General features: G+C 40.0%; 2 protein-coding genes across 3 annotated transcripts; both read left to right on the top strand.

Moving 5' to 3' along the window:
* Positions 1 to 162: 162 nt before the first annotated feature.
* LOC137951539 (peroxisomal ATPase PEX6) lies at positions 163 to 9,085 on the top strand. 2 transcript variants are annotated; one of them, XM_068798261.1, is made up of 16 exons: positions 163 to 630; positions 1,159 to 1,800; positions 1,904 to 2,147; positions 2,675 to 2,816; positions 3,531 to 3,714; positions 3,808 to 3,999; positions 4,075 to 4,350; positions 4,493 to 4,564; positions 4,763 to 4,849; positions 4,949 to 5,071; positions 5,169 to 5,279; positions 5,394 to 5,432; positions 5,555 to 5,676; positions 5,770 to 5,914; positions 7,434 to 7,505; positions 8,669 to 9,085. In XM_068798261.1, exons 1-16 carry the CDS (start codon positions 349 to 351, stop codon positions 8,756 to 8,758), a joined length of 2,823 nt encoding a protein of 940 aa, XP_068654362.1. In that variant the 5' UTR covers positions 163 to 348; the 3' UTR covers positions 8,759 to 9,085. The 2 variants fall into 2 exon arrangements, with proteins under 2 accessions (XP_068654362.1, XP_068654363.1); XM_068798262.1 differs by lacking the exon at positions 8,669 to 9,085 and having other exon boundaries at positions 5,832 to 5,914; positions 7,434 to 7,507.
* Positions 9,086 to 9,862: 777 nt separating this feature from the next.
* Positions 9,863 to 12,454, top strand: LOC137951277 (probable receptor-like protein kinase At5g61350). The gene has a single exon (XM_068797864.1). It carries the CDS (start codon positions 9,863 to 9,865, stop codon positions 12,452 to 12,454), a length of 2,592 nt encoding a protein of 863 aa, XP_068653965.1.
* Positions 12,455 to 16,208: the final 3,754 nt, after the last annotated feature.

The following is a 16,208-nucleotide window of genomic DNA, read 5'->3' as shown; positions in this document are numbered from 1 at the left end:
TTACTAAAGAGAAGGTAATATGCTGTTTTTCAGAAGTCATCAGTGTAGCATTAGTACGACAGGTTACAACAGGCGGGATGCCTGGAACCGGTTAGTGTTGCCGCCTTTGTAGTCCCCTTCCGTCCGATACGTCACCTGCCGACTCCGCGACAAGCCGTCATTGCGAGCAAATTTATCGCTGCTCTGCTCAGCCAATCAGCAGAATAGAAATTGTTGTAACTGCCTCGGGTCCTTATTTATTTATAATTATAGGAATTCGAAGTCTCAAAGCTCGAGGACTTTATCTGGTTATCCTCCCATGTTCTTGTACCATTCGACGATTGCTTGATTTCGGTTTGCGCGGCGGAGATGGTGGAGAAAAGAACGAAGTCGAGGATCCTCTTTTCGAGCGAGAGTCTCGTCGATTCCGTCTTTAAACAATCTGGAAGTTGTCTCGAACATGACAAGGGAGCGGCCAGAAAGTTGGAGCTGAAGAATTCGTCTTCGGTGCGGCTAAGAGCTGGAGTTCTCCGTTGTGTCAGGGATAAGGAGGTCACCGGGAGCTTAAAACACTCGGCTTTTGATGATTCTGCGTTGGTTGGGGTATCGGTACCGGTTTTGAAGAGATTGTCCCTGATATCGGGATCGCTGGTAAAGCTTTTTACTTTCTTTTTTTGCCTGTACTTTGTTGATAGAAGATTAGAAGTGAAAGTATTCGCTATATCTTTTTTTTTTCTTTCTAACACGAAACACCATTGACGTTTATCAGGACCAGAAAATCATTTAACAAGGTGGCTGAGTTTATTACCATGAGTGACAGAATTGTCTGTGTCGTTTTTAGTTTTCAATGGTTATCTGAAAACTCGTGACGTGAAATTTAGGTACATTACAGTTCTTATAGTGTTAAGAACTGATTGGAGCAATTCGTTGAATGTTACAATTTGCTACTTCTATTTCTACTTTGGCTCCATATGTTTTCGTTGTTTATTTTGTGTTTTAATTCCTTATTATGAATTAGTATTACTCAAATAGGGTTTCAGGAGACTAGTTAACGCCCAGCGCTGCGCAATATTAGAGTCTATCAAATATAAATCTGCTGATTTGTTTGAATAATTTTTTTTTGTGTGCGAGGAGTTGAAAGCGTTATCCTTTTCTCTTCTCTTTTCTGATGGTATGCAGGTTCTGATCAAGAATGTTGGAACTAATATGGGGAGAATCGGTAGAGTTGTAGTGTTAGAAACTCCACGTCTAATGCTTAACGAGTCCAAGAATCAGCTCAAGCCTTTGCCTACTCAGTGTCAAAGTGTGATGGCTGCTCTTCCTTCTTGTATTTACCCTCCAAGTGACAATATGCCTTTTTATCAAGAAGTTGCATATCTCTCTCCTCAATTGTTGTTTAACATTGGTTTGCACATATCATGCCTCAGAGCCATTGTTCAGGGAGGCCAGGAGTCTTTTGATTATTTATTTGATGTAGAGAAGCATGAAGAAGGCAGGAATGGAGTGCATGATTTTGAGGTTCAGATTGAGTTACTACCATGGCCTGAATTGCCTAGGTATGCCTCACATTTGAGGGTTTCTTTTGTAAAGGTACCTGAGTGTGGAATGCTTGAATCACTGAAGGGATCTTCAACAACTGAAGCGGAAGATCGACAAGAGTTGATTGATTTGGCTCTGCATATATACTTTGGAGTGGATAGATTTATTGCTAGAGGAGATCATTTCTACATCCAGATAAACTGGAAATGCAATTCGCCAATATGTATCTCCTGTAACAAAAAGACCCTTGGAGATGCTCGAGATATTAAAATCCACTTTAAGGTCTCTATGTTCTTGTCTTTCCTTTTCCATTTATAACATGAATTTTTGCGAAGAATTTGACGTGTAATGAACTTCTTATTGATCATAACTATTTCATTATTAGGTTGTAGCCATGGAGCCAACTAACGAACCATTTCTTCGTGTCAATCGCAACCAAACAGCAGTAGTACTTGGAGGAAGTGTCACTTCTTCTGTACCTCCTGTGTCATTGCTGTCAGAACTCAAGAGCTTGTTGCCTTTGCAGTATGATGTGGTGAAAACTCTGGCATCCATTCTTACTCCTTTACTCTGCCCATCAGCGCTTTCTTCAAAGTTCAGGGCTGCAGTGCTCTTATATGGTCTGGCAGGTGAATTTATTCACATCAACTTCACATTGATCAATAAACCAGATGTTGGCAAAAAAGAATTGGGATTGTGTTTCTTTATTCTGAAAAGAACCATGATTCTGCTATCACCTAACTATATCCAACTGAAATGCTGGTTTTTGTGTAACGGGCTGGATCTTTCCAGCTATCAATCTTTATAGCATACTTGGTAGATTTTGCCTTGAATCTCAATGGGTCTGAAAATTGGTTTCTTCAGCTAGTGCAAAACATGGGTAACTTAATGTGGCTGTGCAAATAATGTACCATGTTGGAAGGCACATATCTGCTCAGTAGTTTGGTTGACAAAGCATTCAGAGCAATTCCATTTCAGAGCTCAGCCCTCTGGAGATTTTAAGTAGAATCTACCACTTAACTATCAATGGAACCTCTGCTCCTGTTATGCTCTTGAGTATTACTGAACCATTTACTTCAAATGCGTGTGGAACATTCACTATGTGGTATCCTAGATACTTAGTGTTCTGAAGTGACTGTTCAACTGATTCATGCAGGATGTGGGAAACGTACGGTTGTTAAGTATGTTGCTTCCTTTCTCGGTCTGCATGTGGTGGAGTATAGTTGTCATGACCTGATATCATCCTCAGAGAAAAAGGCGTCTGTTGCACTTTATCATGCTTTCAGGACAGCAAGCAGGTTCTATTGGGCTTCACGCTGTTCATACAATTCACTTTAGATTTTCTGTTGTCCTCCATGAAATTTCGTTTATCTGACTAGCATAATTTCCATAAGTGATTACTGCTGCTTGAAACAACCCCTATATGGTAGCTTCCAGGCACCCTCTTATCCTTCATGTAAGTTGTTAATTTGCAAATGGATGGGTATGAGTAGAAGCTAAAGCTGTGATCATTTCAACTGAAGTGGTCTAACAATCTCTATTCCTATGATAATAAGATGGGAGCTTCTGAAACTGTATTAATTCATACATCAAGTTTTTATCAGGATCAGAAATATTATAAAAGCAACCTGGTTGTGTCTGTGTCTGTCACTGTTTAGCAATCCCCTGGGTTATAAAATGACAACATTTGTTTGTACCTTTCAAGTGCCGTTAATCATGAAATTGTGAAAATTCCAAAGTTTGTGTCAATAATTTTTGAGTTTCTCTGCCTTTCTTTCTTAGGTGCATTCATTTATTTCTCAGTGGCATCTGTTTCTACTGTTTTTCATATTCTCTCATTAGCAGATACAGAACCACAGTCACTCATTTAGGTGATCTGATAAACTTGTTTTTCATTTTTTTCTCATTTTTTGAAGACCCATATGGCCAGAGAGTTTGTATGTTCATTTATTATGCGTATTGTTTTGCATACCATTCTGTTGTTGATGTATTAAGAAATGATTATGAAACAGATATTCACCAACAATACTTCTACTTCGCCATTTTGATGCATTTGGAAATTTATCCTCTAATGATGGGTCATCACTGGATCAAGTTGGTGCTACCTCTGAGGTTGCATCTGTTATTAGAGAGTGTACTCAACCACTTTCTGATGATGAAGATTGTTATTCCAAGGAAGAAACTGAGGGTGGTGATGTAAGATCCACTGTCTCGTTATTCCTTTTGCTCTATCATGGGATCTAGTCTAACAGTATTCTAAATTATTCTATGCATGTACTTAATTTTCAGTATATAGTAGAATCTCCATGGGCAACAAGGCATCCTGTACTGCTAGTTGCAGCTGCAGACAGTTCTGATGGTTTAGCATCATCAATCAGACGTTGCTTTAGTCATGAAATAAGTGTGGGCCCCTTAAGTGAAGCACAAAGGCTTGAAATGTTGTCCCAGTTTCTACGACATGTATCAAATGACTCTACTATTGTAAGTGAATAAAATGTCTCTTATTCATTGTTTTTAGTAGCATAAATTAGTTGTATATATATTTGTTTCGTGCAGAACGATGGGGAGGCGGTTTTGAAGGACATAGTTGGACAAACAGCTGGTTTTATGCCTCGGGATATACGTGGTTTAGTTGCTGATGCTGGGGCTATTTTTGTGCCTAAACTTCATGAAGAGATTAGCATTTCTGGGTCCAGAGATTCTGCTATGAACCATTCTGTTGAGACTAAGCTTTCACATGAAAATGCAGCTCAGAGTTTGGGAAAAGAAAACCTAGCTAAAGCTTTGGAGCGTTCAAAGAAAAGGAATGCTTCAGCATTGGGTACTCCAAAAGTAAGACAATTGTTCAAATAATTTGATGTTGAAGTGTCAGAAACAGAAATGCAGATGAAGGTGCTTGGCATGTATTCTTTTAATGTTCATGCAGAGGAACTGCTTGCCGTTTGTTGAGAGATGTTCAACTTTATGCTTGCAGGTGCCTGATGTTAAATGGGAAGATGTTGGTGGGCTGGAGGAAGTGAAGAAATCCATTCTTGATACTGTTCAGGTAATTTTTGGTTTATTTTTTCTTACATCATATTTTAGAGTGTATACTGTATTATTTACCTTTATCTGGCTCCTTGGTTCTTTGTAATTTTCTAATTTAGTTTAAATTTTATTGAAAATGATAAAATATTCTTAGTGTTGTTTATATGCTGTCTGATTGTATTTTTATCAGTGAGTTACAATTCAATGATTTTTGCAGTTACCTCTTCTGCACAAGGATTTATTTTCATCTGGATTACGTAAAAGGTCAGGCGTCCTTCTTTATGGTCCTCCTGGGACAGGCAAGGTAAATGATCTAATTACGAGTAATCTTGAAATATAAAAAGTTCACTGAAAATATGTAATCTCCTGCTCTGATCACTGCTGTTCATATAAAAATTTTCAGACATTATTAGCAAAGGCTGTTGCGACGGAGTGTTCATTGAATTTCTTAAGTGTTAAGGGGCCAGAGTTGATCAATATGTACATAGGGGAGTCAGAAAAAAATGTCCGTGACATTTTCCAAAAGGCATGTGATACCTATAAAAAAAATTGAAGATTGTGTAGATTCTGATTTGTTTTTGCAAGTGAAATTCATATACATTTTTATGTTTATTTCACTGTAGGCTAGGTCAGCACGTCCATGTGTTATTTTCTTCGATGAGTTAGATTCTCTTGCACCTGCAAGGGGAGCTTCTGGAGATTCTGGGGGTGTTATGGACAGAGTGGTTTCTCAGGTGATATTCCTTTGGGTTTCACATGTTCCTTTCTTCTCCAAATTCAAAATTTTCTTTGTTGTCATAGTCTTCAACTTATATAAGCTAAAAACAGCTTTCGTTCCATGTATGTAGATGCTTGCAGAGATTGATGGTTTGAATGATTCCACTCAGGTTCTCTCTCTCTCTCTCTCTCTCTCTCTCTCTATATATATATATATATATATATATATATATATATATATATGTATTTCTCAGACCAGCTTATCCCTTTTTTCTTCTGGTTCATTATCCAGGATTTGTTTATTATTGGTGCCAGCAATAGACCAGATCTTATTGACCCTGCACTACTGCGCCCTGGTCGGTTTGATAAGTTGCTATATGTTGGAGTAAACTCTGATGCATCATATAGGGAGCGGTTAGTTTTCAATTGGTCTTTGACTGCATATTAAGGTTCATATTTCACTAAACATATTCCTGGTCTTGTGCTTCATCTTTCTCACTTTTATAGGATTCTTGCTGCACTCACTAGAAAATTCAAACTGCATGAAAATGTGTCTTTGTTTTCAATAGCAAAGAGATGCCCGCCAAACTTCACCGGTGCAGACATGTATGCATTGTGTGCAGATGCTTGGTTTCATGCTGCTAAGCATCAGGTAGCCTTTCAATTAAAAATTTTCTCACATTGAACATGTTCTGTTGTGATTCCTTTTTGTTGAGGCTAGAGTCACCTTCCTGTATTTAGAAGTTAAATAACCTATATTTCTTGATATTGAAACCACTTTTTATAGCCATTCATTATAATAGTAATAATTGTTAAGGTATAGTCCCACATGGATTAGTGAGTACAAAGATCTTGAGTTTATAAGTTGGGAAATAGGCTTACTAAGTTGACTAGTCATTTTGAGATAGGGCCTTGGACCCAATTTAACTTGGTATTAGAGCAGGTACTCATATGTGGGCCTGTACCTAAACTATCTACTTGTAGAGCCACAAAAGAGGGCCTACACCTAACTATCCACTTGTAGAGCCACAAAAGAGGGCATACATCTAAATTTCCTACTCCTAAATTATCCACTTGTAGAGCGACAAAAAGAGGGTCTACACGTGAGGGGGAGTGTTAAGGAATAGTCCCATATGGATTAGTGAGTACAAAGATTTTGAGTTTATAAGTTGGGAAAGAGGCTTCCTAAAGTGGCTAATCATTTTGGGATGGGCCTTGGACCCAACTTAACAATAATAATAATAAAAAGCACACATAAGCTAACTATTATGCAGAGCTAACTATAAGCTAACTATTAAGTTTGAAATTAGATTTGAGTTTATACCAATTGCAAAATCTTAATTCATACGGAGAGTGACTTTCACAGTTGGAATGGTTGTCCAAAATTGCAACTCCACCTACTCAACTTTGTTGACCAGGGACATCCTCATATTTATTATTATTAACACTGTTACTGCTATTGTTGCTTGCACTTTTATTATGTTTTTTTCAATTTTAAAAATATTGTGGTCATAGGTAGTTCTGATGTGCCAAACCTCTGCTGCTGAGGGTTGTTAATGCAAAAAATTAAAAAAAGGTTTAATCTTCTGGTGAATAAATCAGTCTATAAAAGCTCTCCAGAGGGACAGATCCTTATTGCTTTTGTGAAGAACTTTCCTTTTTCTTTGTCGAAGTCATCTTTTACTATTCAACAACATATAATTGTCATGAATGACTACTTATGATGGGGAACGGGTAATTGATTTTAATTAAAAGTACCTGATGCAATAGAGAAAGAGAAGAAGAGGAACGGGAAGGGAGAAAGAGAGGAGAAAAAATTTCATTCTATCACTAATTTCTCATACAGTTACAATCAATTAATAATAAATGAAATTTAAATTCAAAATTCAAAACTAGATAATATCAATAACTGATAAATCTTGTAAAATCAGGGAAGATAAAAATAAATAAAATATAATAAATAAATTATAAAATGTGGTGGTCCTGGTGGGGCCCTATGCCTCCGAGTATACACTTGGGTGATGGGTGGCATACTGGTGTCCCCACCAAACATACTGCTGGGCCAGTTTAAACTAGTGACTTGAAGTCACCAGATCTAAAACCTGGATATGTGATGCAAAATAGTCATTCCTTGTGTTACCTGCTAACTTTTTCTGATGTGATTTACATAGGTTTCAAGCTTGCTTGGCAGTGTGGATGAAGGATCAGATTCAGTTGTTGTAGAAGTGGATGATTTTATGAAGGTATGAATTTTTTGATTCAGCTCTCAGTTTAAACTGGCAAGTCTCTCTGGTTTACAGAGGTGACAATTTCATCCACTTATCCATTATTGTCTTACCCATCCATTTAAAAGCAGATACAGAAAAAAAAAAATCTTTGCAATATTAGGATTTACTTGTTTACCCGTATTTTGTTTATGACTTGGAATGGGTTTGGATAGAAGGTATTTTGTACCTACTTATCCAATTACCTGAATAAAGAGAGGTAAACTTCATAATTTTTAGACCCTTCATTTTTAAGTGTAAGAAATAAATAGAGGTGACTTAATTTAATAAATGTTTAGTTCATGATATCTTAATTATATCTAAGCAATATTTTCTTCTATGTTATAGTATTGTTGTGTGATTTTTATGGTTTTTATAATTTTATCATGATTTATCCATTTGATTTTAGAAGTCTTGTAATCTTCTATGGAAGCGGACATGAAAGATTATTTGGGAAAAGACAATCGTTATTTGTAAAATATAGAATAAAGGAGATTAAGAAAGAGAGGAGGGAGAGAGAAGAGAGAGATGGCCGCAGCAAGAGAGCGAAAGAGGAGCTCTCATTAGGGTTCTAAGTCAATCCCTAACACCCTTTTATAACTTGAGCGAATTAGTGTACAAGGACGAGAATACCCCTACACACTGGACTACTTATAACTCCCTCTCTACACATCCAAATTACATGAAAATTGAACTAAAGACACACATCTATACATCCTGGGTAAGATAGTACCCTCACTAGAAAGTACAGACAATGTAAAATGACAAAATTACCCTACTACTGTTTTCTAACAATTTTTATATATATGTTGTAGTATTGTTATGTGATTTTTACAGTTTTTATGATTTTATCATGATTTATTTATTTGATTTAGAAGTCTTATTACCTATTTATTATTTACCCATTTCCTGATACCTGCGAGTACTTGAGTAAATAAACAGGTAATGAAACACCTTTTACTGGTTTTGTAGAAAATGAGTAACTGAACAGATTGTGGATGATCGGAAAGTGCCTATTCCGTCCATTACTGTTGCCATCCCTACAGTTTTGTTTTATATAAATCTCAATTTGACCATCCCAGTTCACCCCTTAGATTTAGAAATCTAAATCCAGTTTCTTAATGTTTTGGACTGTTTGTTAGGTGTTGGGAGAGCTATCACCATCACTGTCCATGGCCGAACTGAACAAATATGAGAAGCTTCGTGATCAATTTGAAGGAGCTTCAAGGTGACCATGCACAAGTGGCAAGCTTGAAGAATTGGTATGCAAAGAATACTGGAAATGGTAGAACGTGACAGCAGGAATAATGAACTTTTCTTGTGGTATTTCCCATGTAAATAATCCGTTGATGATCTGCATAAGGTAGAATAAGATATGTCAAATTTATCTCACAAAATTGAGCATCTGCCTTTGTGGAGATCTCTTGTGAAGGTTTGGAAACTAAGTTGAATGTGAAGGTAGAGCAGCTTGTTTATTATGGACTGCTCAACATTTTGCTGTTGAGGGTCTTTTTAGTGTGGATAATTAACAAAAAAAGGTTCACCAGCTGGTGACTAAACCAGTCTATAAAGGATCTACAAGGAGACAAATCCAGAACTTCCATTTTTTCTCCTCCAAGCCATCTTGTGCTATTCCAGAACAGATATTTGGTTTATTACTGCTATTTTAAAACTGATTCAAGTAGTCTTTTGGTGCCAGAAAGTTATTTCTGTGCTTTAAGCTGCTCCTCTTTTCAGTCGGTATGTAAAGTTGCTTTAGATCTTCTTATATTGTTGCAAAAGATCAAGCCTGACCCAGATGATCTCACTTTGAGAATGATACAAACTGCAGGATTAAAGAAAAAACTAGGGGATATGCTCATTAATCATTATATGTAATGAAATTAGATTTGGCGAGTTAGTGGCGGCCATGACTGATTTGAAACTTTTGACCAGGTCGGGCACGAACAGAGGGCCGTGGTGCGCAACCTGTCTTCTCTCGATTGTGATCTTCTACATCAAGGCCCCCCACTACCAGAAAAGGAATGTAGAAAACCTATTATGTAATGCAACCGAGCTAAAACTAAAACTAATCCCTGGAGAAAGACTCTGATCAGAGGCAGGCTTACGCTTCTGTTTGGATCTTTTTAAAAGGGTTAAGGACACATATCTTGGTGATACACGACTTGTATCTTCATCCGGGTTTACCAATCTTAGCTCTCATCATCTCTACAATTTCGTTTCAACATCCAGTCTCTCTGGAAGCCACGTCTTGTCACTCTTTCCTTCCCGGTGTTTCTTCTTCCTCCGCCACCTTCTTCCTTCTTATACTGTAGTCCCCCTGACATTCCACGTTCATGTCCATGACATTCTCTGGAGGAGCAGGTCGGCTGCTGGCCTCGTTTCTCTTCCTCTCTTTCCTCGTTATTCTTATCGTTTTTGCTTTACAAATCTCGGCGGAAGAGGCGTTCTCTCCTGCAGATAACTATCTTCTCGATTGCGGGTCACCCAAGAGCACTACCTTAGAAGATGGCAGGACATTCCGCTCTGACCCACAATCTTCCTCTTTCCTCTCCACCTCTGAGAACGTCCAGGCGTCGACGCCCAACATTTCTACTAATGCGACTAGCTCGGTGCTCTACCTGACGGCCCGAATATTCCTGGACGACTCCACCTACAGCTTCTTCGTCTCCCAGCAGGGACGGCATTGGCTCCGTCTCTACTTCTACCCAGTTCGGCATCCTCTGTATGATCTTACAACCGCCGTCTTCTCTGTTGCCACCGACACTTACGTCCTCCTCCATGATTTTTCCGTCACCGACCCCAACGCAGTTGTCTTCAAAGAGTACCTTATTAATGTTACATCCGATCGGTTCTCCATCTCCTTCTTTCCTATGAAGAATTCTTATGCGTTCATCAACGCTATCGAGATCGTCACAGCACCGAATTCGCTGATTTCTGACACTGCTACGGGTGTTTCACCTGCCAGGCAGTTCTTCGGCTTATCTGACCATTCGCTGGAAGTGAGATACAGACTGAACGTTGGGGGACAGGCGATCACCCCACTAAATGATACGTTAGGACGTACGTGGGAGCCCGATGGCGCTTACATGAAGCTCGCAGCCATGGGGAAGAATGTTTCAGTCTCACCCAAGATCATCAAGTACAGCGATGGCACCGGATCTTCGCCGATAATTGCTCCGAGCTCTGTATACGCGTCGGCGGTAGAGATGGCCGACTCACAAGTTGCTGACCCTAATTTCAATGTCACCTGGGAACTGAAGGTGGATCCGACTTTCTCCTACCTTGTTCGGTTGCACTTCTGTGACATCGTGAGTAAAAGCTTGAACGATCTCTACTTCACTGTCTACGTCGGCGGGATGATGGGAGAATCCAGCCTCGATCTCTCCACCCTCACATCTGCCCTCGATACAGCTTATTATCAGGACTTCGTCATTAACGCCACCACCGTCGGAGTCGGAAATGGTACCCTCCTGGTTCAGGTCGGCCCTGCATCAGGAGACAACGCGGGCAACCCCAACGCCATCCTCAACGGCATTGAGGTGATGAAGATGAGCAACTCCGCCCGTAGCCTGGACGGGCTATTCGCCGTTGATGGTTCGAAGATCGTCAAAATGGGCCCTGATTCTATGACGAGAAGTAGACGTGCCGTGGCGATAGTTGGCATCGTGCTCACGGTCGGGACCATGTTGATGCTTGCCGCTATCTTCACCCGGTGGCACAAGCGGCCGCAGGGATGGGAGAAGCGGAGGAATAGCTTCTCGTCCTGGCTCCTCCCTCTCCACATCTCCAATACCAGCTTGGGTGGATCCCACCGCCACCCATTCGGCTCCCACAGGAGCAAAAGCGGCTACTCCGGCTTCTTTTCCTCCTCCCTCGGTCTCGGCCGGTTATTCACTTTCGCCGAACTGCAAGAGGCGACCCAAAACTTTGACGAGAAGGAAGTGATCGGAGTCGGAGGGTTCGGGAAGGTTTATATGGGCGCCCTCGAGGACGGAACAAAACTCGCCGTAAAGCGTGGCAACCCACAATCTGAACAAGGGATCAACGAATTCCAAACGGAGATTCAAATGCTCTCTAAGCTCAGGCATCGGCATCTCGTCTCTCTCATAGGCTACTGCGACGAAAATTCGGAAATGATCCTCGTCTATGAGTACATGGCCAATGGACCACTCCGTGATCATCTCTACGGCTCCAACCTACCGCACATCTCATGGAAGCAACGCCTGGAGATCTGCATCGGTGCGGCTCGTGGGCTACATTATCTCCACACTGGAGCTGCCCAGGGTATCATTCACCGTGACGTGAAGACGACCAACATTCTCCTCGACGAGAACTTTGTCGCCAAGGTCGCCGATTTCGGTCTCTCTAAGGCTGCCCCTTCAATAGAACAAACCCATGTTAGTACTGCAGTTAAAGGCAGCTTCGGGTACCTGGATCCGGAGTACTTCAGAAGGCAACAACTCACAGAGAAATCCGATGTTTACAGCTTCGGAGTCGTCCTCTTCGAAGTGTTGTGCTCTAGGCCAGCCATCAATCCTGCATTGCCTAGGGAGCAGGTAAACTTGGCCGAGTGGGCGATGCAGTGGCAGAGGAAAGGTCTGCTGGAGAAGATCATAGACTCGCACCTCATCGGCACCATTAACGCCACTTCCTTGAAGAAATATGTCGAAGCGGCCGAGAAATGTTTGGCCGACTATGGAGTTGATCGACCCTCCATGGGAGACGTGCTGTGGAACCTCGAATACGCCTTGCAGCTTCAAGAAGCCTCATCGCAGCAAGAGCCACAGGAAGATCAAACTTCAAAGCTCATCTCGTTGAAGTCCAACACCAATAAGAGCTCGGAGGGGGACAGTGCGGCGGCTAGTGCCATGGGAAACAACTCGGGGCCAGTTTTAGCCAATCCTCTGTTCACTCAAGGACGGTGAAACTGGGAGCTGTATGATTGCAGGAAGAAAATGTACGATCGTTAGGGCTGTTAACGGGTTCAAATCCAACCCATTAGGCAAAACCCAAACCCAAGCACGTTTCTTAACGGGTATTCGTAAGAGCCACCAACGGGCGCCAGAAATGACAAAAATAAGGGAAAAAGAAAAAGAAGAATACAGTAGCCAGAAATGCTCATTTCTCCAAAGCAAGGACTGGAGTTGATGTTCATAACAAGTTTCTTTGAATCTGTGAATATTCGACCTCATTGGTGTCGAAACTAGTGAATAACCGATAAGAGTTCCGTGTGAAAGCTTTTTCTGATTAGCTCGCGTCCATGATCATCTCTACGAAACTTGCATCAGAATAAAAAAGATAATACTCAAAATTCTTTAAGATTTATCACTTCTCTGATCCTTCATGTTTGCACTGTCTCGAAAATTATAAGGTAAGCATGACTTTTTCTATTCGGTTTAGTATTAGAAACTTGAATCTGTTAACCACCACCAACACCATTGTGAAAGTTATCTTGTCCACAGTTTAGTTCATCAATAATCGGTGAAAGATTCAGTTCTTATGATATTTGTTTTCTTATTTTCTACAGCTATTTCTTACTCCCATAACTCTTTTATCTTTAAGCTTTATAAATTGGCAAGGAGCCGTTGCGATCCTCACAAAATCAGGTAAACATTTGACTGAATGGGTAATCTGCTTGAACACTGTTTTGTGATTTCTATGACATTTTTTTGGATTACTTGTTGGTGGGTTTCTCCATGGATTTGCTATGAACTTCTTGGCTGTAATATCTGAGCACATCCATGATGCTTGGCATATATTAAAGGATTTTTCTTGTCCTAGAATTTTTCTTCATCTGCTTCTACTTGCAGTATTGTTTCAGAAATTGATCCATACCATTCACCTTGCTCGAGGAATCAGGATTAGCATCTTCACGGGTGATAAAGCAGCAGCTTGGTACTTGAATGCCCTTTAACTTGAATTATTTCTCCTGTACAAGCTGATTATTTACATCTTGAAGGAGCTGTGAAATTGCTGACAGGTGTGAGAGGCTGTAGTGGGGTTTAAGAAGGAGCTGGGAAGAGTGTTGACAAAATCAAGCTTAGAGGGATGATCAGAAGGCTATTCTACTTGATAGCGAGTAGATTGTACGAAAGGCTTCGATCAAATCTAAAAGAATCCCACGTGATAGTTGTAAAGAGATTTTTTGTCTTAGAGAAACAGTTCATGTTGGTTTGTTTGATTTAAAGACTAACGATTTCTTTCTGGAGGAATACTCGGATTCTGATTATGTAGGAAGTGTCAATGATAAGAAGAGCAGCTCGAGTTCTTTTCTCCTCTCCTTTGTTTGATTTTGTTCTTTTCGTTCAGATAGGCAAGGAAACCAATAGCAAACCATTTGCCATCACCGTGGTCAGTCGACAGAAGAGGTAGGTAGTGGCAGAGATGAAAGGGGAAGGGGAGTGAAGGGACAAGAGGGAGAGAGGCTTTATGTCTTTCCAAGAGCGTGGTTTCTAACCTTTCTCGGTAAGAAACCTCTCCCTCGGAAATTGTGAGGGGCACTAATGCTCCCTATAACGCGTGGACAGCGCCGGTTCGTGAGCGGCTCGAGTTCGGTTAGATTTGATTTAAGTTAACGAGTCGAGTTCGACTGAACCATGGTTTAGTTCAAAAGCTGGTAAAATAGCTCATTGACTCAACAAAGGCCCGGGAGGTAGAAGCGGATGTTTCTTGAACCTTCTGTGTTAATTAACGAATTCCCCGTGTTTCTTTTACAGTTTCTTCGATTTTGTTTAAGTGCTGGTCCACCTTAGGTTATCGTTTCAACAGGAAAAAAGAGGTTGCAGACACCACTCAGCTCACAGTACAGCAGGACAATGAGAAGAAAAGTGCAGATATTCAGCCCCAAAACAACGAAGACAAAAGTAACTGGTCAAGAAATGGAAAACCCATATCCTGCATTGTTTATTCAATCTGTTATTCACAAGAAGAAGAGAACTGGGGAACCAGAGCAGCTTCAGCAGAGCTTGGAAATCCGGCCGACGACCTCCCGGAAATACTCGACGTCGCAGGGTATCTCCAGCACTCCGTCCTGATCATACCCATACTCGAGAGCAGCACTTTCCAGTATTGACAAGACGAATGGATGCTTGAACAGTCTCCTGTGTACAAGGATCCTCTCTTTCTGAGTCTCATGCTCACCTCCCACCAGCATTGGAATGTAACCTCTAAGGACGTGATCGTTGCCTCCCTTCTTCTTTCGCCTCCCCATCATCCATCTGCTCCGGGTTTGATTTGCTTTAGATCTTTTATAGCAAAACCCGGAAGAGACAGACAGTGAAGAAGGTAAAAAATTAAGGTTATGTGGGTTGAAGGAGAGCTTTTCAATTGAGTAATTACTGGAGATTGGTGTAGTTTGAAATGAGTTGATGGCGGGCGGAATTTATTACCATGAAAGTACTGGTTCTTCCTTACCGAAGCTTCATGGAAGTTTCTTTAATTATTCTTTCTAGTTTTTGTTTTTTATTTTCAAGAGTTTCAGTCCAGTTTGCCTGATGGTGATTATAATATTGTTAAACCCTAAAAAAATAATGACTTCTGAAGATTTTTAAGTCTCAAAATTACATCTTCGCCGAGGTTTAATAGGATGAGCACAAAATATAAGAAAATGTCTAAGTTCCAATTCTCTTCTTCCAGGGATTTTTTCTAAGGTTCATTCCCGGAGGTCAAGCATTACAGTGGACAAGATCTAGAAGAAGAAAAGGTTGAAATCTACTAAAACGGAAAATTGTGTGTAATGAGAATGAGTCTCATTTAATTTTTACTTTTTTTTTCACGGATCTGAACCTTTCTTCCTTCCACTTGGAAATCGATCTCATTCATCTCATAAAATATAGGTTATTTTAAAGGTAATATTATTTTTTACCTGATCCAGTCTCGAAGAAGAATAGGAGAAAGAAATGAAGAACTGAGATCTGCCAAAATGAAATTTCAACGTGACTCTGAAACTCATTAAACTAATTGGTTCTTAAAATAAGGAAACTTATTATCAAGTTTCAACGCTAAAAAAGATTAAAAAAAACTAACGACACTCTTACTCTAAATTTTCCTTCGTTAAAGCAGGTCTTGCCTTTTTTTTTTTTTTCTAAAAAAAATTCAAAAACAAAAAATATCACATATCCATCGTAATTGAAACTGTAGATAAAGCGAGCAACAAATCTCTAAAACTTACAAAAATATCTTGATGCCATTTCATTAGCAGTTCTCCATTCTGGGTCATCCTCACATAAAGAATCCTACCAGACGTTTTCAACAACTTTCTTATTATTAAACTTGCAGAATAAGATTAGGATCACTGCAAATCTCTTCTGTTCATGAAGAAGATACTGTCTTTTAGGGAATCCAGGTGATACAGGCTCACATGGTTGACATATTTGGGTAGATTTCATGGACCCTCCTCTATCAACTAACTTGATTTATCTAAACTAATCTTTCCCATTAAAAATAAGAACAAGGATGGGCTACCAAACTATCTTATTCATTTATTGGATGGTCTTGAAACCTGATCTTCATTTATAGTGTTTTACATGAAACATGCAGTGAGGCAGATATTGAGTTCTTGGAGAATATAAGCATCTTAAGGAAATATACCTTTATTATCCAAATCTAGAGTCTACTAAATTGTGGATGCACAGAAAGCTTGATTCTTGCAAGGGCATTTGGTGGAGCATTACAGCGCAG

Source organism: Aristolochia californica, unplaced genomic scaffold, assembly GCF_029961685.1.
Source record: "Aristolochia californica isolate CCGP_79_NKW_82.1479 unplaced genomic scaffold, dmAriCali1.0.hap1 SCAF_15, whole genome shotgun sequence".
In the NCBI taxonomy this organism is placed as follows: Eukaryota; Viridiplantae; Streptophyta; class Magnoliopsida; order Piperales; family Aristolochiaceae; genus Aristolochia; species Aristolochia californica.
The sequence above is the reverse complement of the archived record's forward strand: the minus strand, read 5'-3'. Positions and strand labels throughout refer to the sequence as shown.

Excerpts from the sequence above, each read along its gene's own strand:
- LOC137951539 (XM_068798261.1), top strand. The coding sequence starts at position 349 with ATGGTGGAGAAAAGAACGAAGTCGAGGATCCTCTTTTCGAGCGAGAGT. Across the intron at positions 631-1,158 it reads CCCTGATATCGGGATCGCTG|GTTCTGATCAAGAATGTTGG; the intron begins GTAAAGCTTTTT and ends GATGGTATGCAG. Across the intron at positions 7,506-8,668 it reads AAGTGGATGATTTTATGAAG|GTGTTGGGAGAGCTATCACC; the intron begins GTATGAATTTTT and ends ACTGTTTGTTAG.
- LOC137951277 (XM_068797864.1), top strand. The coding sequence starts at position 9,863 with ATGTCCATGACATTCTCTGGAGGAGCAGGTCGGCTGCTGGCCTCGTTT.